This window comes from Aphelocoma coerulescens, assembly GCF_041296385.1.
Source record: "Aphelocoma coerulescens isolate FSJ_1873_10779 chromosome Z unlocalized genomic scaffold, UR_Acoe_1.0 ChrZ, whole genome shotgun sequence".
Classification (NCBI taxonomy): Eukaryota; Metazoa; Chordata; class Aves; order Passeriformes; family Corvidae; genus Aphelocoma; species Aphelocoma coerulescens.
This window is the reverse complement of record NW_027184085.1, coordinates 610,757-631,614: the sequence shown is the minus strand read 5'-3', so window position 1 is coordinate 631,614 and position 20,858 is coordinate 610,757. Positions and strand designations below refer to the sequence as shown.

Sequence of the window (20,858 nt, the reverse complement as noted above, 5' to 3'; positions counted from 1 at the left end):
GCAGATTTTGAGCAAAGCCCTTTTTTCCCACTGGAACTACACTTCATACTATAGTGCATATGTAGGCGAGTGCCTGAGGTGTGTGTGCTCTGCTCTTGCCTGTTCAAAGGAGCCATGGCCTCTTCAGCATGGCACAGCACCGTGTTACCTCATAGCTCTCAGTATGTGTGGAAAAACTGAGGTATTGACTGTAACTCCTCACAAACAGAGCAGTTTTAAGCCCATGATCCTCACGAACCAGCTCTGATTTCTTTGGATAATGCTTAGTTTGCTCTGGTTTGTTAACAGCCAGAAAAAAATATAATTAAGCCCTGACAAATCCTCCCAGCTTTGTATTATATCTAAATCAGCATCTCTTTTACAAATGATTAAAAATTGGAGTCTCTTGTCATTCAAGACGTTGCAGTATTTGGGCTTTTACAGCATTTAACATCCTGAGAGTCGTTAGGGTTTCTCACTCTTCATGCTACTTGGGCATTGCAAATGTTCACTCTGTAGTTAAAGATTCTCTCCTGCAGATGGATTACACGAATTGCCAATTTCCGTGAACACGTTCTTTAAATCTGGGAGAAACTGCCTGTTGTGGAGATGTTCCACAGCTCTGGGCAGTGTTTGTAGCTTTCTCCCTACCAACTACCAAAGTCCTTCATCTTATCTCCTATGAGATCACCTTCTTTTAATAAATCTCATCTTTTTAAAAGTGATCCTGGAGGTTTTAGTCCAAAATGTAACAGGAGACATATTTTAATAACCAGGAAAGGAAAATTATTTTTTTTCCAAGAAAATACCTGGAGATTAGTGATAGGAACATCTGAAAAGGGGAAGTTTAATTGCAAGCTGGCTTTTAAATATTGAATGTTTAAATATACGTGGTTAAAGGAAAGCACTACTGCATTCTAAACAGTGGTAAGAAGAAAAATATAAGTATTCTAAAACAAGAAATGCAAGCTTCTGCTCTGCTCTTGTTGATCGTATGTTACAAGAAATTTCATTATGAAAAAAGCAATGGAATTAACAGACACTATTAAGCACCTGCCAGAAGTTGTAAAGCTATTACTCTGAAAACAAATTTAGGACTGGAAATATGGAATCTGTATTTTACCCTTCTTGCTTAAGTTAAGCATGTTTTGCTAGCCAGAAAGGAAATGGTTTGTTATTGTCCTCCCCAAAAGTAGGAAGGACAAAAAAGGCAGTATTTATTCTAACATTAAATTAAATGTAAATTGACTTTAGTTTTTATTGTGTCAATCCACCAGCAAAATCCTCTTTGGCCCCAGCACATCTTTAATGCACAGAAACTCTGTAGCTCTGTTTGATGCAGTTGATGCCTGTACAGAAGGCATGAGACGAATACACCACTGTTTAGAGTCCTGAATTTCACGAGCCTTAAAATCCTTAGAAGTTAAATAATTAAAAAGTTATTACTGTGCACAAGTTCAGCATTCACTGCAGCATCAAAGTGTTCTGAATTGGCAGCACTCCTTGCTAACTGCTCAGAAGGAGCAGCAGGCCGCACTGGAGGCATTTCTTCAGGAAAAGAAAAGGAGGGGTTCAAGATTTACCTGGTTCCCAGAGAAAGAAGTATGAGCTATGGGACTCTGCAGGTGTCAGCACAGGTGACCAGGAGATCCTGTCTCACACCTGGAGTCCAGCTGGAAGGATCCATTGGTCATGGTTTCATTGTCGGGACAGAGGTTGTCCACGCAAGGACACTGGGGTTGGGGACTTTGATCCTGGCTGCTGCAAAGCCAAGGGATAAAACAGGATAACCTAAACAAGGAGAACTGCTTCCACAACAGGTTCTAAGGATTATGTGGCACAGTGTCTGAGGGACTGAACAGGACCTCTGGTCTAAGACTTCAGAGTTAAGACATAAGGTCAATATGCCAAAAACTCCTCCCAATGCAGAAGTGACACTGCAGGGACACCTGTTACTTTGTGTGCTTGAATTAAAAAAATACTGAAGAAGTGCTATCAGCCTGGCATGGCTTGTAAAATATACTTAAAATTCTCTTCATTTTATATTTTCTAAGCCAAATACGTAGGGTGACAGACTTTTTCTCCCATGGAGACGTCAAGGACACCTGTCTAGAAGGAAAACAAGTAGAGTTGTGTGAAAGACAGCACGCACAAGGACCTTTGTGCCATGTGTAAACTGTGAAATCGATTAACATTTCAGATATTAATACCACAGTAGTAGTAGCAGCTGCCATCTTCTTTATGCTATTATGCAAGCTGACCACAGAAATGAAATGTAAGGAAAGAGAGTGTAATTTTCACTTCTTTAATCAAATTGGTTTACTGGTCAATTGGGAAGAAATAGGGTGTTGTAATTATCATGGACTAATTCTACAAGTCACTTGCAGCATGATCCCTACGCTTGTGCAAGCTGAACTGCATGGCCCTTCTTGAATATTAAAACTAGTGCACAAATCCACTTTTATATAAATCCTTAAATCGATTTATTTATATTCAAATTCTATAAACATGTCAGACTCACTGATTGCCACAGCTGACAATCAGCAGAGCCTGTGTTCTGCTGCTGTTCTAGTTAATTGGAGTAAGTTAGAATTTTTACCCGGAGGCTGGATTGGAGCAGCCAGGGCATGCATGGCCCGATGGATAATTTCCTGCCCGACCGACACCTGCAGGCACAGCTTCTGGGGCAGCTTCCCAGAAGGAGCTGTACTTGTGCAGAAGGCCTTTGGGACTCTGCTGCCTACCTAACAGGCTCGTAAGAGATATTAATACACCAGCGTAATTTTATCTAGAATATGTATAATACGGTATGCTCATAGCATAAACTTGAGACGGATGTATTTAAAGCCATTAGTATGATTCAATAAAGCGATTCGCGTGCAAAACTTTACATTCTGAAAATGCTGCTGCACGGTGGTAAGAGAGAGGGAGGGATCTCGTCCTGCCGTTCCTAGCAATGGCGATGCCGCCAGGATGCTACGCAGCCAACAAAGGCAGCTGGTCAGAGGAAGCGCATGGGCCGCAGGCGCTGTGCAGGCAGGCCCGAGAGTGCCCGGGTAACGGGGTGTGGAAGGAAAGACACAGCATCGCTCCGGGACACGGTTCCCGGCCGCGCCCCGGGACCTGAGGGGGGGTGACCCCGGCCGGGCCCGGCGGCCGCAGCGCCGGCAGAGGGGCTGAACCGCCAGAGCTGGCAGCGTGTGGCTCCTCCCGTCCTTTGTTGGCCTGGAACCGGAGCAGCGGCCGCGGGCTCTCCCCCTGGCTGCCCTTCGAGGCCTGAGGCGCTCGGGCGCGGGCAGCGCCCGGCGGGTCCCGGGCAGCGTCTCCCACGGCACCCGGGCGGCGCCGGCCTCGGCGCTGCGGAGATCGGCCCCGGCAGCCGGCGCGGTTCTTCCCGCCGGCACCGGTCGGAAACCCCCCCGACCTGCCCGGGCTGCGGGAGACCGCGACCCGGCCCCAGCCCCGCGGCGCTCGGCGGCCCCGCAGCCTCCCCGCCCCCGGCACTCTCCAGGGAGCCGTTCCACACGGAATCACACGGGAGCGTCTCCCCATCTGTGCCGCCGAGCACCCCCACCCCCACCGCCCAGCCCCGCAGCCTCCTGCCATTATGTTCCTCCGTCGCGGGGCCGGGCCGCGCCGTGGGCCGTAGCCCTGCCCGAGCCCGCCGGCTCCGGCCGCAGCAGGTGTGTCGCATGGGGACCGGAGGTTGCATGCTATGGGGTCGCTTCCTCCCGGCCCGCCGGCGGCCGGAGCCTCGCGGACACCCGTGCAGGCACTGCTCGGGCCGCCGGCTCCGGGCGGGGGCGGATCGTTCTCCCCGCCGCCCAAGGGGCCACGGCCTCCCCTCCCCGGCCGTCCCCAGGGCTCGCAAGGCCCGGTCGGACAGGGCCAACTCGGGCCGGGAGCGCGCAGACCCGCAGGGAGGTGCCCAGGGCCGCCGCAGCCCGGAGGAGGGAGCGGCCCCCCGGACCGAGGGGCCGAGGGAGGGCCGGCCGCGGTTGCGGCCGCTGCAGCCTGTGTAGGGAAGACGGGCCGAGGCAGCGGAAGAACATGGTGGTTCTCCCCAGAACGGGGTGGGGATGAGGGATGCGAAGAAGGTGTCTCCGCAGGGAGGGGTGCAGGGTTGTGCCCGAGACCTCTCTTCAGTTGCAGGTGCAGCCAGGGGCAGAGGGGCTTGCCGGGGTCGCCCACCCGCCCGGAGGGAGCCCTGCTGAGCAGCATCTCCCGCAGCCCCCGAGAGGAGGGGGTTTCAGCGCGTAGGCGGAGGTGGTTACTGGTGTTCCCAGAGCAAGGGTGAGTAGCCAAGAGGAGCGGGGTGGCTGCTGTCTCGGTCTGGGTGCCTTTCAGCCATGCAGGACGAAGGCCCTGCGCGGCCGAGGTGAAGGGGAGCGGGCAGGAGCAGAGCGGCCACGGGTGCAGGTGGGTGCGGACCCCTAGAGCGGCGTGGGCACCGCAGGGGGCCGAGACCCTGGGCAGGCATCCCCTGAGAGGTGCAGGGCCGGGCAGGCGGTCGGTCCGCACAATCTCTGCGGGGTGGGAGCTGCGCAGAGCCTGACTGGGCCTCCCCGGCCGGCGGGTGCCAGCCGGGGGGGCTGCGCAGCCGTGGGGCTGCAGCTCGCTGCTTCTCAAGGCCTCTAGCATAGTCGAATAGCAAAAGGAAAAAAAAAAAAAAAAAATCAGTGCAGCAGCCAAGCCGGTGCTGCGAGGAGGGGGCAAAGGAACTATTTTGCAGGCATCTTGCTGCTGCGGAAATGGATTTCTTGAGGGGAGGGAGGCACGTTTGTGGGTACTCTGTAGTGTAATGCTTCTCAGAGCACAGAAAATGCCACTCGGGCGGCCCCAGATGGAACGAGGAGTCGGGAGGGCGGATGGGAGAAGCCCTTGATCGGGCACCCCGTGGCCGTGGGCATGAGGGGGCAGATGTGACGTGTGTGAACAGCCACCCCTCATCTGTGGGAGCAGAGGGGGAGCAGCCCGGGTTAGCAGCCTGTCTCCCAGGGCTGTGGCCGAGCCTGCCTGGTGCTGCAAGAGAGATCCTATGAGGATTTTTATTGCGGTCTCTTTGTTAGCTACAGACAGGCACGCATACACAGCTCTCAGCCAGGTTGTGGGAGGTAAGTGGGGGAGGCGAGCAAGGGAGCGTTCGGGGGGCTCTGGGGAGCAGGGGCTGCGTGGGCCGGGCACGAGGGGAGCCGGGGCACAGGGCTGTGCCGGCCCCACGCCACACAAAAACCAGCCCCTGCGATTTTCAGGGACTTGTTGGCAACTCAGCGAGGGTTGCCATAGCTTTTTATGTAGGGTGACCAGAACCGGCTGGAACTGGTTTGAGGCAGATCAGCTCCTGAACACAATGCAGTCACTGAGCTACTACACTGGGATAGCTTCCTCCCTTCATGGCAGCCAAAAGCAGAGGAGCTTGCAGAAAGATACCATCCCAAAACAGTATGTGAATGCACACTTTAGACACACAGCACTGGTATGTGGCTAACGTAGTCATAAAGGGTTCTGTATGTAAATGTACATATTTGCAGTAACTGAGATTACTTTGGCTTTTCGTGCCTTTTTATGCTTAAGGAATGGGCAAGAGCTGAGATTTATGACCCTTATTAAAATATTTTTGCTTTGCAAGGGTGGGACACTGGTTATGCAGTCTATTTTAAAACTAAACTAAATAAAATGGATTGAATGATTTGTAATTGTAGTTATGCTTGTGAGTGAGGATGCTTTGCATGCTGTTTTATTTACAGGGTGCTGTCTTGTGGTTTGCTTCTTTAGGAGACATTAACGGGGGGGTTGCTGTGCCTTTCTCTAAGGCCAAAAGGAAACAGTATTGTTGTAGAATTGTGCATAAAAGCATTGAAAAGATGCTGTAAGGCATACTCGTTTTCCCTTTTTTTTTTTCCTTGTAGGCCTATTGATTGGGGCTGCCTTTAACCCTTTGGTGTTTGCAGAGGTAATGTGGCTGTGGCAGTAACTGAGCACTGGCTAAAAAATCTCTCAAAGGTCAAGGTTCACAAGGTGAGATGGGTGGTTTGGGCTGAATATCACAATAGCGTGTAGGTACATCCTGATTGCACACTTGGCACATTAGGAAGGAGACAATTGTTTAAGTGTTACTGAAGAAATGCTATTAAGGTCCTCCAGTTCTAATAGGATTAAAGCTATTATTTGTAAAGACTCACTGATATCTTGGCTAAATACAGTATTTTCATTGAAATATATGCAGATATACGTTTTTTTTTCCACAGTGTAGTGATACGGAATAGGCCTCTGAATGACAATCATGAATTGTGGACCAGTTGTGGCAGGGAGCTGTTCTGTGCTGTATTAGACTCACACATGCAGAATTTGCTGTCTGATTATTTACACATTATTTTTTGACCACATCCCAGTGACCCAATACTTGGTTTTGAATTAAGGTCTTTGGTGCTAAACATGTACTTAATATCGCCTGCAGAGAAAAAAAACCTGTGCAAAAGAAATAGTGTGGATGGCTTTTCTTAAACTGTTGTAACCTGGGGAGGATTTTGCAGCAGCCAGGTGGAAAGATGTATTTTGGGGGGCTGGATGGAGCTCCAGTGCATTATCAGTGGCATGAATTATAATACTGTGCAGTAATGAAATCAGCATAGGAAACCGGATGGGCAGTGCAGCAGCTGCAGAGGGGTGACTGCTTTTAACTCAAAGCAATGGATAATGGACAGAATTTTTAGTCTTTCTTTCTCAGCTAGAAAATACAAAATGTGTACTTAGATTTGAGCTGGTGTTTTTATCTTATAGTGAAATCTGAAGGATTCAGAGAGAGTGAGAGAGGCAGAGAGAAGGAAGCAGTAATGAATCTAGCAAAGGGAAGAACAAAGGCTGTTAGAGCTTATACAGTGGATCACTAAACATTTTGCCTGGGGGATTCTTTTGCTAGAACTGTTACTTCCTATAACAGGAAATCAGCAACTCTAGAATCCTAACCAGTGTGATTTTTAAAAAATCTTCCCAGTCCTGGCTGTGTTAGCTGGTTTGGTAATCTACAATCAAGATAATATGGAGGCAGAACATTGGAAATATTCTGTTGTGGTGTGAAATGAGGATCCTTTCCTCTGTGCTCAGGAGAATAGACAGTCCTAAAAGCCTTGAGAGGTTGTGGATACTGGGTAAGTTGTGTGCTGGCTGCTGAGGCAGGGTGACAATACAAGGGAACCTTTTTGTTTCTGACTGCAGTAGATTACGTAAGGCATTGAGCTATTAATTGTAGAAAAGTGAAAATAGCATGCTAACATTTGGCCTGAAATTCTGGGTTTGTGGGCTTTACTGCAGCTGTGATGTGTTGTTTTTCAGGTTTGATAGAGAGTGAATAGCTTGTGGTGGAGCAAAATGCCTGACAGATCACTGTGCTGATTTCTGCTCCTGTTCTTCAGCATTGGGATGCAGAGGGTCTATATTTGACTATAGGCGTCTGTAGCAGAATGATGCTTGCAAACAGGAGTTCTTGCTGCATGATAGGTATAGGATCTCTTCCTGATGAGGATGCATGTTCTTTTCCAAGTGTCAGCTAAAATTCATATATTACACAAGGGCACCTTTTGGGTTTTTTTTTTTTCCTTCTGCCAGAATAGTAAGCAGCTTTAAAATTGTAAGTTCTTGGATCGTGACAAAATTCCTTGTATCCATTTTTTTTTGGCTTTTTGAATGCTATCTGTGTTATGAATTTTTATTTTTAGCAAAGGAGATTCTGAATTTGCAGGGATTTTTGTTGGCTGTAAGATGAGAGACCTGAATAGATGGAGTCTGCAGTGTTCTTGGTGAGTTGTCTTTTTTCAGTCTAGTAATATCTGTAAATGCTCTTCATCAGGAGATTGGATTGTGCACGCGGGCCAGCTTTCCAGCAGCAAATGCTAGTGCTGGAGGGCTGCTCTTCTGTACCAGCACCCAGGATCTCATTTTGCATTGATCTCAATTACTTGATCTCTAGAATGAGGGTAAGGATTTATCACATTCCAAGTCCCTTTGGAATGAATTGCCTAACTTTTGTTTTCTTCGCCATATGCCTATGTGTTAAAATACAAATGTGCAGCAGAGTACCAGGAATAGATTTTCAGAAAAACCCAAATTTGACCGTAAGGTTCTCGGGCCTGCTTGTTGCCCTGATGGGCCCTGCCTGGCTGGGAGAGCTCTCTGGGAGGCTGCAGCTGCTCACGCTGTGCTTGGGCCACAATTGCCATCCACTTCAGAAAAAGTACCTTAAAGGAAAGAGGTGGGAAGCTTGTGCCATTTAGAATGTAATTTGAGTCTGCATTAGTTTGGGAATCTCAAAATTCTCTTCGTTATTGTTGTGCATCTGAATTAGTCACGTGTTAACTGCCCCAGCCTATTTCACATATAGAAGTACAAAATTAAGCCATGTTTGTAATTAATTTTTTAAGTAGACTGCAAAAAGAATGGTATGTAGATTTCCCTGCTTTTCAGGAATTCATTTTTCTTTTAGGAGGGATTTGGGAAGCAGCTAGACCCAAACCCTGACCTGAATTTCTTGATAAGTACAGGTGGTTTTCATGTGGCCAGCTGTAGCTGAGGATGGCCTGTTCAGCTCCATGTTTTGCATAAGGAGATTCCTTGCTCGTGTTGAAACATCCCTATTCTTTTTGCCAGCCAAAGGCTGATTGTCCTGAACTTTGAACCAGCTGCATGTGGTTCTTTTCAAACTGTGCTAGCAGTGGTTTAGACTCCAGAAGATTCCCCTCCTCCTTCCCTTCTTGTTTTCTCCTACCCAAAGAGAACCTGAGATACCCAGTTCGAAAATTGATGTGTTGGACTACAGGATGAGGCTCCTAAGGAGTTGTAAACTACAAGTAACACTATTTTAGCTGTCAGAATGATAGATTAAGTCTTTTACTCATTGAGTCTTGTGCATGGAAATAAATTGGATTTTCCCCTTTTTTGAAGGTGGGTAAATATGGTGTATAATATAGAAAAAGTAGGTTGCTTGGGACAAATTTTAACTGTGAAACACCCCATGCTTCACAAAGATTGTTTATATTAGGACTGGCATGACCTTACTGATGCTGTGGGTGCTAAATAAGACCTTTATCCTGAGAAATCAAAATTTCTTAGGATAAGAATTACTTCGCATATTATGAAAGGAATTTCTGTGATTTGTGGAAGCAGCTGTTTGTCTGGGTTTTGCAACAGTAGCAAGTCATGGGCCCTTTGATAGCGAAAATGAGACTATATTTTATGTATATGAGCATGAGAGCCATTGCTGACTGTGGTTGAAGTGGCCTCTTGCACATCCTACTCGCCTGCTGAGTGTGTCAAGCCAGGCGAGGCTGTGATTGGAGATGCGGTTCCCATTTCCTGAAGAAGGTTTTGTGGTTAGATTAGCATATTGCTTTGTCTATCTTTACAATGCTTGACTTTCAGAGTAAATGACTGGAAGTGTAAGTCAGTCATAATTACTAATAACCAATGAACTGCTCGTAATTGGCGTATTAGGATGAAGTTTGCCAAATGTTAGGATATGTTACTGTAATTCTGATCGAATCCCTCAAGTCTTCTCTACCTGATGAAATTTCTTGTCACAACAACACAGAAACCAAAACCCAAAAAAGTATGTTTTTATGCTGGTTAGGCTGGTATTGCTCCCTGTGTAGGCATTTTCTTCCAGAATGAGCTTGATGTTACTTAGGCACTATTACTCATGTTTGGAAGTGGAGTAATTATTCCAGACTACTGGAATTTTGCTCTGGAGTAGTGTGTCTGCCTGGGAATCAAAAGAAATAACAGACTAATTTCTGTATGTGGCTATACCAGAACCAAAACACTGCCATGTGCCATACCCTGAAAGGGTGTGTCTCCATGTTCTCATTTCACAGAACTGGAAAGAATGCTGGTGTTATTAGAAGGACATGCAAAAGAAAAGGTCTCCCTCCTAAAGGGTGCACAGTCCACAAATGTATGTAGTACAAACAGAGGTAAAAAAAAGAGTTTAAGGCGGGTAAAGGAATGTAGTCACGAGAACATGAATGCCATAGGTAGATGAAGAATAGATTTGGGGGTTTATGTCCTTTGATAACAAATGGACTTGCTACTGAGGGAAGCTGAAGTTGAGTAATTGTCTGAACAAAAGCAAGGAGTTAGATATTTAAGTATAGACAGTTACCTGGGATTTGAAGGCAAAGGGTAGACATTCAGTAAGGCAGAAAAGATGGTCTGGTCCAATTAAAGCACTTGTAAAAAGTTGTTAGACTTGTGGTTTAGCTATTTGGAAGATCTGGTTGAATAGGAAGGTGAGTGTCAGGGAGGAAAAGTTGGTTGGTTCTTCAAAGGTTAAGGATTAAATCGAAGTGTAAAAATTGAGCATGTAAGACCATGCTTATGATCCAGAAATGATAGAAGCCTTCATGCATAGGGAATATTAATTGGAAAAGTATTGAGAAAAGAGGATGATTATTTGCCATTTCTGGAAAGCTTGAAGCTGTTCTTGTACCTGATAGACAAAAATTAGGGGTTTGAGCAGTTTGGAGATAGGACCTGGCTGGGAGCTGCCATGTTACTCTATTTTCTTGTCTTCATTAGGCTGTTGAACTTCCCTAGAATGATTCTGATTTGAGTATTTACAACTGCTTGGCTTTACCCCAGAAAATTACCTTTTAATCTCAGCAACAGCTTCTAGGCAGCTTGGTCTTTCTGTGGAGAGTGCTGGGCCCAATCTGCAGGTGTCCTGAAGCCAGAGCTACAAGATAAATCTGACTTAGAAAGTAAGAAAAAATGTGTGTGTTTCTCTGGTGTGTCCCCCACAGAGAACATGAAAGGGTAGGTTTGTTTTTCCTCTTACGGCTAGAGTCTTTCCAGCTGGAACAGGTACAGATAGAGGGGTTGAGGAGGAGTTGTAACAATTCCATGCAGTGAAACAAAAAGTCAGTTCTTCAGAAGCAGCAGTTTACTTCTAAGTCCTGCTTGTCCTGCTTGCTTCTTCTACTGTCAGAAGAGAGTTCTCATGGTCTGGTTCTTATTTTGACATAATTCCCCAAGTGAGTGCTTCACTGGAATGTGGTATCAGGTGAACTGGAGTAAAAAGGCTGACTTTTGTGAGAAACAAGGCAGTGGAACAGACAAGGAGTGCCTTGCTTTGGCTAAAATCTGTGCCATGTTCTTCATGCTGTTCATAGAAAACACTTGAGGAGATGTGTTTCCAAAGAAACAACAACGTAGGAAGTCATGCACATGTGCTTTGAGAAAGCATGAGCACAAATAAACCACTCCTGGTTCACCTCCAGAACTTAGTTTCAGTAAGATATTGACGCACAGATACAGGGGTGAGTGTTGTCACTAAAGAGATTCAGGGAAACCGTGTAATAAGGGTATATTCAGAATCTGTTACTTCAAGTTTTTAAGACTCATTATCTTCCCAGAAGTTCCCTCAACCACCATCAGAAAAGCAGAATGCGAAACATTTCACCTAACTGCTTTGCTAGGCTCCCTAGCTGTGTAATTCCTATTGGCCATATCCAGATTTTTTCCTTGTTACTTTTATCATTGAATGATTAGTAAGCAGAGTAATGCATGGATTTTTAAATAAACTGGTTTTCTGTATAACTTTTCTCAAACATTCTCAGAGCACTTTTCAAAGAAATTCCAGTTCCTAGAAAATCATGATTTCCTAGGGAACCAGGAGCTTGCCTTACTTCCTCTTCTGAAGTATTTACAGGCATGATGTTGGCCCAGAGAAGGAATAGACTCACAGCTTGTATGGCAGCCAAGGTGCCAGTTGATTTTGATCTTGGATAAAAGCAGAGTTTTATCCTTAAGGGAAAGAGTTACTGAAAGGTTTGTGAAGGAGAAAAAAAGCGGGAGGAATATGGCTGCAGAGTCCTGGCGGTTGTGGTGGAAACATAGTTTATACACTGAATCTTAGTATGGGTGCCCTAGAATAACGAGGAAGAGATGAATAAAATGGCCAGGTTAGAACTTCTCTTCCTTGTGTATCACAACTGACCGTGTTTGTCTCCCTTTTTGTTTAACTTTGATTGCTTAAAAAGTCTGAAGAATGAGGGAAGTTCTTGATAAGGGCAGCAGCAGTTGTCAGTAAAGGACAGCTGTGTCTCCTCTGCTGGGCAGTTGTGATCTTAAACATACTTGGAGGAAATAGCATGTAAGCAGGCCTTAATTCACTGCTATTGGTAAATGTTAATTAAACTCCAGGATATGTAATTAGAGGAAGTTTCAGACTAGGGAGACTACCTAGCTCTTTTTGAGTGTATGCAACAACTGTAAAAAGACACCTATGGACAGATGTACTACCAGAATGCAACTAATTAGTATCCCTGATTATGAGAAACTGTGTCAAAGCTTTCTGTGGTTTTACATGGATTTGATATGCTCCGGTATCTGCAATCTTTTCCATTTAATCCTCATGGAAACTTGCTTTGTGATTTTGATACTATGTGTACATCTATTTTTGTATTAAGGACTTCATCAGTTAGACAAAGGGCCCAAAACCATTAAGTGAACTGCGTAAACAATTTGCAAAACTCTTCTATATTTATTTGAAGCTGTTGTGTGAAATGTGTGTGTTTATTCCAGTATCCTTGAAAAATTTTCCTCAGTTGCCTTCTCATAGTCCAGAGTGACTTCCAGGTAGCCAGTGTTGATGAATACTTAAGTCTTACAGATGTTTATTACTTTATACTTTATTATTTTCAAGACGACTGCTCAGATTAATAGTGCAACTGTTAAGGAAAGTCAAGACTTGGGAGAAATTACAAGTGTCTCATGTTATTTTCATGAATGTCCATTTTGCAGTCTGTGTGGATAGGAGGGGAATGTAGGAGAGGGAACAGGAAAAAAGTCACTGCAGTTTGGGCCCAGAATGAAATTGCCAGGTTACCATCTGTGGAGTATATGAATTACTATAGTTCTTGGTGTAGTAATTAAACTGTACGCTTGGACTGGAACACTGTTCTGTAATGTATAATCTCTGAAAATATTGATTCAGAAGTGAAATAACACCTTTTTGCGTGGCAGATATGAGCAAACGCTTGTTTTGTATAAGACTGTGCTACTAGAGCTTAAAGTGATGACTTTCTGCTTATTTTACAGATTTGCTTACAATCAAATACGTGGCCATGGGGGATATGAAGACCCCAGATTTCGATGACCTTCTTGCAGCCTTTGACATACCAGACATGGTAGATCCCAAAGCAGCTATTGAATCTGGACATGATGACCACGAAAGCCACATAAAACAAAATGCTCATGCAGATGAAGATTCCCATGTCCCATCATCATCTGATGTTGGGGTGAGCGTCATCGTGAAAAATGTGCGTACTATTGATTCTTCCGAAGGTGTGGATAAGGATGGCCACCATTCCGCAGGCAACAGCTTGCACAATGGCTTCCTAACGTCAGCAGCTCTTGAGAGTTACAGTAAAGATGAAGGGAAATCACTTAAAGATGATGGGTCAGCTTCTGAGACTACACTGAAGGATTCAGCTTTCAACCAGTTCAGCCCAATATCAAGTGCAGAAGAATTTGATGATGATGAGAGAATAGAGGTAGATGACCCCCCGGATAAAGAGGAGATGCGTGCAAATTTCAGAGCAAATGTCTTGGCAGGATCTCTATCTCAGCAGGAATATGACAAACTAAAGGCACTTGGAGGGGAGAACTTAATTAAATCTGGAATCACTGTTTCAAGTAGTATAGATAAAAATAAAGCTGCTAAACGAGAGACAGAGACAAACTCCATGAATTTAGGTGTCTATGAGCCTTTTAAAACTCGAAAAACAGAGGACAAGTTACAAAAAGACAATTCTGAGAAGCTTCTTGAAAACAGGGTACTTGATGGAAAACTGAGTACTGAAAAAAGTGACACAAATCTTGCCAGCATTTCCCAGTCCAAAGCAAAGTCATCAGCAAAGCTTTCTTCCTGCATTGCTGCAATCGCAGCACTGAGTGCTAAAAAGGCAGCTACAGATAGCAGTAAAGATTTACAGTCTAATTCAGGAGAGTCTTCTCCATTACCAAAAGACATAAGTGAAAGTCCCCGGGCTGTTGAAAAATCTCCTGAGTCTCAGAGTCTCATTGATGGTGCTAAGAAGCCGTCTGTCAAACCACCCGATAGTCCCAGAAGTGTCTCAAGTGAGAACAGTAGCAAAGGGTCTCCATCTTCTCCCGCAGGGTCAACACCAGCCATCCCTAAGGTTCGCATAAAAACCATCAAGACTTCTTCTGGGGAGATCAAGAGAACTGTTACTAGAGTGTTGCCAGAAGTTGATGTGGACTCTGGTAAAAAGCCAGAGCAGAGTGCTTCCATGGTAACCTCCATGACATCTCTCCTGGCCTCACCAACTTCCGCTGCTGTTCTCTCCTCTCCTCCCAGAGCTCCTCTGCAGTCCTCAGTTGTTACCAATGCAGTTGGATCTGCAGAACTTGCCCCTAAACAGGTCACTATCAAACCCGTGGCTACTGCCTTCCTGCCCGTTTCAGCAGTGAAAACAGCAGGTTCCCAAGTGATCAATCTGAAGCTGGCTAACAACACCACAGTGAAAGCCACTGTCATCTCTGCCGCATCCGTGCAGAGTGCCAGCAGCGCCATTATCAAAGCTGCCAATGCCATCCAGCAGCAGACAGTCGTGGTGCCAGCATCGAGCCTTGCCAGTGCCAAACTTGTGCCAAAGACAGTCCATCTTGCCAACCTTAACCTTTTGCCTCAGGGTGCTCAAACCACCTCTGAACTGCGCCAAGTGCTAACAAAACCCCAGCAGCAAATCAAGCAGGCAATAATTTCTGCAGCAGCCTCCCAGCCTTCAAAAAAAGTGTCTCGAGTGCAGGTGGTATCATCTCTACAGAGCTCTGTAGTGGAAGCGTTCAATAAGGTGCTGAGTAGTGTCAATCCTGTACCAGTTTACATCCCAAACCTTAGCCCCCCAGCCAATGCCGGAATCACGCTACCAACGCGAGGTTACAAGTGTTTGGAGTGTGGCGACTCATTTGCTCTCGAGAAGAGCCTGACCCAGCATTATGACAGGAGAAGTGTGCGAATTGAAGTGACTTGTAATCATTGTACAAAGAATTTAGTTTTCTACAATAAATGCAGTCTCCTGTCCCATGCTCGTGGGCACAAGGAGAAAGGCGTCGTGATGCAGTGTTCCCACCTGATCCTAAAACCAGTCCCAGCAGATCAAATGATAGCATCTCCTTCCAGCAATACTGCTGCGGCCGTGCTCCAGAGCCCAGGGGGAGCTGGCACGCACTCCGTAACAAAGATCCAGTCTGGCTTAACTGGGACAGTGATCTCGGCCCCCACGAGCTCTCCTGTCATTCCAGCTATGCCGCTAGACGAAGATCCATCGAAACTCTGTAGACATAGTCTAAAGTGTTTGGAGTGCAATGAAGTTTTCCAAGATGAGACATCTCTTGCAACTCATTTCCAGCAGGCCGCAGACACAAGTGGACAAGTAGAGTATCCTATGTTTACATTCCAATGTTTCATCTATAAGCCTAGGAGACTTTGGATATGTTTTTACTTTCATTTAGCTGTTAATTATCTGAACCTCTGTGATTAAAATGATAAACGAAAACCACAAAAAGTCTTGCAAGCACTTATATAGTGAATGTCAACATATGCAACATAAATAAGACTTTTCTTAGAATCTTTTTAGGCCGTGAAGTCTGAAATTGACACTGTATAGTTTTGCTAAAATTTAGCATTAGCTTTCTTACAGCTGAACATTATAATACAGAAAATAATAATGGGTTTTACTATTAATATTTTAATGCTTCTTTCTGTGCTTTGGAATTTGACTAGCCCGTGGAATCCACTTAATTGGCACCCTCATTAACAGCCCGTCTATTCAACCTGAATGATAGCTTCAAGTGATTCATTCTCGATTGGTCTTCAGGTTTTAGAGTTTTCATCAAGTGCCCTAAGTGATCAAGGCATTCCCCTCATGTGCAGGGAGGGACTCAGGCAGTGACAAATGGCACACTGACTACTGACAGGAATGCCTGCTGTTTGCCTCAGCTCTTCCTCAGAAAGCGCAAAGTGCTGTTCTCACTGGCACACCTTCCTTTCTGTGTGACCATTGGTTTAGTTGGTTGGGTTTCTTTTCCTCTTACAAGTGCTAATGAGTTCAACTTAAAAACCATTTGAAAATTCTTTACCAATGTATGTGGCCTGACCTGAAAGAAATACGTCATTCAATAAAACTTAATATTAATCAGTGTGCGATGTATTTTATAATCCTGGAAGAGTGAAGGTGGTTAATTGAATTATATGGTTGGATCTCTGTTGGGGTGTGCCAATTAAAAGGGATTCTGGTGTGTTTCAAAGCATTCAGGTGAGCTTGGTGCTCCAGCTTCCTGCTGCGGGGGGAAGCTGAAAACCTGCAAGCATGCTCAAGACAGGAGTGCCCCGGGAATGTTCCTGGGAATCAGACAACAGTGAACAGGCTAAAGATTTTTAAGTCCTGCAGTTAGGAAAAAATGCACTAGTCCTAGGAGCACAGGCAGGTTCCTGTCAGGTTCTATTCACTACACACAGGACTTATTCTGTACCACGAAGCAGCTCCACTGCACCTACCACTACAGGTGGTAATGTAAAGAGATTTGCACGTGGAAATAACCTTGACTGTGTGGCTCTGCCTTAGCTCCTCCCTTTAACTGGCTAGCAGTTAGACTGAAATAGCCTGGATTCCCAGTGGAATACCATGCAAGTGAATTTTTCTTTGTAAGATACTACAGGTGTGCCTACCTAAGGGAGTTTCCTTCAGCAGAACATGTTCATCCATAGATGTTGCTGCAGTTCTGAACAGGGTCTAATGGCTGACCATGAGTATATATTTTATATATAAATATAAATTAATATAAAAATATAAATATAATCTGTACCAGATTGAGCTACGTAGGGTTTTTAGCTAACTGATTTGCTGGTGCATAATAAGCCCATTAGGTAGCATTCCATCTAAGATGCAGTAGTCCTTGCAAAAACTTTTGGTTTTGGTACGGGAAAATCAAGCAAGTAAGAAGGCCCCAAGACAAAGCAATTGGATGAGAGACAAAGAATAGGTTGGGGAAGATGAGGCTAAAATACAAATAGAAAAAGAAAGAGAACAAAGATAAAGTGATGTCCTCACTTTTGGGGTGGGGGGATTTTTGTCTTTATGGCCAGGTAAACTAAACCTTTTGCCCTTCCCTTTCTCCCTCTGTCTGGTGCTTTTTCCCTGTTGCTGCTGAGTTTGCTCTCCATACATGTCCTGTTAGGTACTGTTTTTCCTGGTGATTCACTAAAGAAAAGCAATTGTGATGTTCACAGAATGTCAGAAGGGAGCTGCAAGGAGGTGGAGAGAGAAGTGTGGGTTCCCAGGTACTGCTGTTCAAGGAGGACAGCCCCTGGAGTTGCAGGAGCAGCTGGCATTGCCTGCTGCCTGTCAGGGTGTTTGTGTCTTCTCATGGAAACTTGCTCTGCTTTAAGAGCTGCAGATTTAAAAAAAAACAGTGCAAAGCACTGGAGGAAAAGAAGCTATGTTCATGTTCTTCCATTTGAAAAGAACACTCTTAATAAATATAGTTTTAAATGTTCTTTGTTGAAATATCCTTTTAAATATTAATTAATCACTTTTTGTAGTCCTTTTCATATGACAAGCAGCAGCTGGTTTTTTACAGGGTGTTTGGTTGCGTCCTGTAGGGATAGTATTTCCTGGAGAAAGAACTATGTAGAGGCATTTATTACTAAGTATTTTGCTACTTTTTCTTTAGATGTTACCTTTTGAGAAGCTTGGATGAGAAATACTCTGACTTGTTTTCCTTCTTAGTGCTTGGCACTGGCTTTTTGCTGTAAAACTGCCATTACTGTAGGGGGAAGAGGACAGGGAAGTTAGATGAGATTGGTATTTTTTTCTTTGGAAGGAAGGAAGGAAGAATAAAAGTAAACAGAGTTTGCAAACAAGTAATAGGAAAAAAGGTTATTTGCAGCTTACTCTTCTTTCTAGTGCCCATGTAATTGCTCCTGAAATGGAAAATGTATAGTTTTGTGTTTTCAGTGAGTAAGTAGCTGCTCTTATACTCCTGTTATGGAAGTAGAATGTTTTGTTTAAAATAAACAATGGTAGAACAATCCTAGCAATGAAAATACATTCCCTATAAAGTTGTTACCTTTCTATAATGTTTTATTGCGATTAATATTCCTTTTAAAGGAATATTAACCTAAAGGAATATTAACCCTGACTCACTGACAGGTTTTCTGGCTGAACAAAACCCTCGTCTACTTGCTGGGGGGATAAGGCAGCAAATCTGGGCTAATGAATGTTAATATTTCTCTTTAGTTACAGAAAGGAGTATATTGCTCCCATGGAAACTGCATAGCTCATTTCCCTTCATACTCAGCGTTCTTGTGTATCTTTATTTTCCACCTCCACCATTTTTCCTTCTAACCCTTTTTTTTTTTCTGAAACTTTGACTTTAAATGCAGGCAGGTGATGATTTTCACAAACTGTGTTTTATTTTGGTGTGGGTTGGAATGAGAGAACTGGAAGTTAATGCCACCTTAAGCCCAAAATAAAATGGTAAGCAAACATGCTGAATGTCAGAATTTCACAGTAGATGCTTCTTGTTCTACTGTAATCAGTTACAATTAAACATCTTCTGTACTCATTGAAATAGCAGAGCAGGGGCCTTAACTAAGAGCATTATTGGCATGTTGGGTCAGCACATGAGTCTGGCAGCTTGCTGCAAAATCAGGACAATCACTGAGCTGGGGCTGGAATGTTGTGTGGCTCTTTTGTGTTACCACATCCCGGTTTCCTTCAGAAGTCCTACAAGCCAAAGGCTTTGGAAGGACTGTGAAACCTCCAAATGTTTCTGTTACTGGAATAAGAAGTTCTGGTTTGCTGTTTTCTTGCATAATCAAATAATGTTCCAGATTCTCCAGTATTGTATTGCAGCCTGTTAATACAGGAACAGCCAAACAGAGATTTGGGGAATGGTATTGAGCCCAGTAAATGTGCCACTTACGGCTGGTCAGAGGGTTTTGCCTTTTAGCTGAACTTAAGACAAAGTTAACACCCCAAAACAGTTCTGGTCAGCCTGAGGCTGTGAGTCCCTCACTTCTGGCCACTGTTTGGTCAATTAAGGCCAAGTGTTTGGCATTTCAAAGCGAGTATTTCTGTGTGTCTGAATACAGCCTTACCGTGTCCCAAAGGCTCTGAGCAGGTGCCAGTTTGAAATCCCTGTAGTTAGCTGAACTCGGGCAGAGCATTGCAGTAGAGCAGTAAATGTACCCATGCTGAACACTATTGTAGTGGGCTGGCAGGAGTGCCAGTGGAATCTGCATTGCAGTGATGGCAGGTTTTCTTTGCTTAACATGCTGTATATTTAATGGTTTGCATTTTGCCATCTTACTGTGTCAGGACATTGGAGAACTCTGTACGGAGACTGTGTTCAAACACACCGAGCCACAGTGCTCCCAGAGCATTTATTTCAGGATTTCTTCGGGTATATGTTAGTAAATAATGCAGCTCTGGAGATCATTTTTTGGTCAATATTTTTGCAGAGTGTACACATCACTACATACGCCAGACTCTTAGAGAGAATATTCCTAAAATATGCAAATACATGTTCAAAAAATACCAACATCATGAGGAGTCTTGGGTTTGATTTTAAGTCTTTGCAAGTCACTGGTGAGATTCACAAGTTCCAAGCCATAAGAGACAATAGTAATAATTTGATTCTGGAGTTGGACGTAGGCCCCTTGCACTATCAAGGTAATCTGGGAAGGCGCCTGAGTAATATTTCCATAAACCCATGTGCATCTGCCGTGGTCAGTGGTGTATGAAGGAGCTTTGTGGCCCAGAATGCCAGTCAGTCTGGCTTCCGGCACCTGCCAGCTCTGTCAGCAGGGCTTGTGTTTGTATTTGGCTACTGCTTTGGGTCCCATCCCAGTTATGACATTTAACCTTTATTTGCTATATTGCAGTGTTTGACACAAGACGTTACGTAGAGCTGAACCAAACCTTTTGTCTCATCTATTCTGGTTTATCATTTAGAAGACATGCAATATCTGCCAGATGCTGCTTCCTAACCAGTGCAGTTTTGCATCACACCAGAGAATTCATCAGCATAAATCTCCATACACGTGTCCTGAATGTGGAGCAATCTGCAGATCTGTCCACTTCCAGACCCATGTCACTAAGAACTGCCTGCATTATACCCGAAGAGTTGGGTTTCGGTCAGTATAATGATTCCTTTTGTTGTCAATTTATGTATAATTTATGGTTTTAAAAGTGATTTTCCATTTTCATAAGCATTATTTGGACCAGCTTCATGGGTTTAAGGTTGTCATGGCAACAGTACTATTAGTACTAAAATTTTGGAATAAATACATCAAGATTCTGCTTTGTTTTGGGCATCCACTTTTGTACATGATTTAATCAGAATATTAGCTAGTGTCACACAGATTCAGGACTTCACGGTTTATAAGGTCTAGAAAATTCAGATGCATTGTCTTAATTTCAGGTTTTTTAAAAAACTTCCTGAGTTTTTTCAAAACATTGAATTTTAGATTGTCTCTCTGGTAGAACAGTCATTTTCAGTACTTCCAGAATGTATGATTGAGATGTTGATGGGCATACTGCACCTGTCTGGTTGTTCTTTTCTGTGGGAAGTTGATTCCTTGGCTTTACATGACTTGTAAATTACCTTTCTCAAACAGCCTTATCTTTTGGTTCTCCTTTGTTACTCTTCAGTTTCCCTTTGACTTTTATGTTTCCCTGTAATGGCAACTCACTGAGAAAATGGGGAGCAGAGGCATTTCATAGAAATGTTTAGTTTTGAAAGACTTGAAAAAATGTTTTCTGTTAGAATTTTCCTTGCACTGAATGGCAGGCAGC

General features: G+C 44.2%; 1 protein-coding gene across 8 annotated transcripts in view; it reads left to right on the top strand.

The window, feature by feature from the left end:
* Window positions 1-1,832: 1,832 nt before the first annotated feature.
* The window catches only part of ZNF532 (zinc finger protein 532), a 35,916-nt gene continuing 16,890 nt past the window's right edge, over window positions 1,833-20,858 (top strand). The window contains exons 1-5 of one of the 8 annotated variants that reach the window (XM_069002318.1): window positions 1,833-4,272; window positions 5,889-5,997; window positions 6,974-7,127; window positions 13,072-15,431; window positions 20,016-20,197. In XM_069002318.1, the coding sequence (XP_068858419.1) occupies window positions 7,058-7,127; window positions 13,072-15,431; window positions 20,016-20,197 (2,612 nt within the window). In that variant the 5' untranslated portion in view covers window positions 1,833-4,272; window positions 5,889-5,997; window positions 6,974-7,057. The other 7 variants (XM_069002311.1, XM_069002315.1, XM_069002310.1 and 4 more) reach the window with 7 other exon arrangements.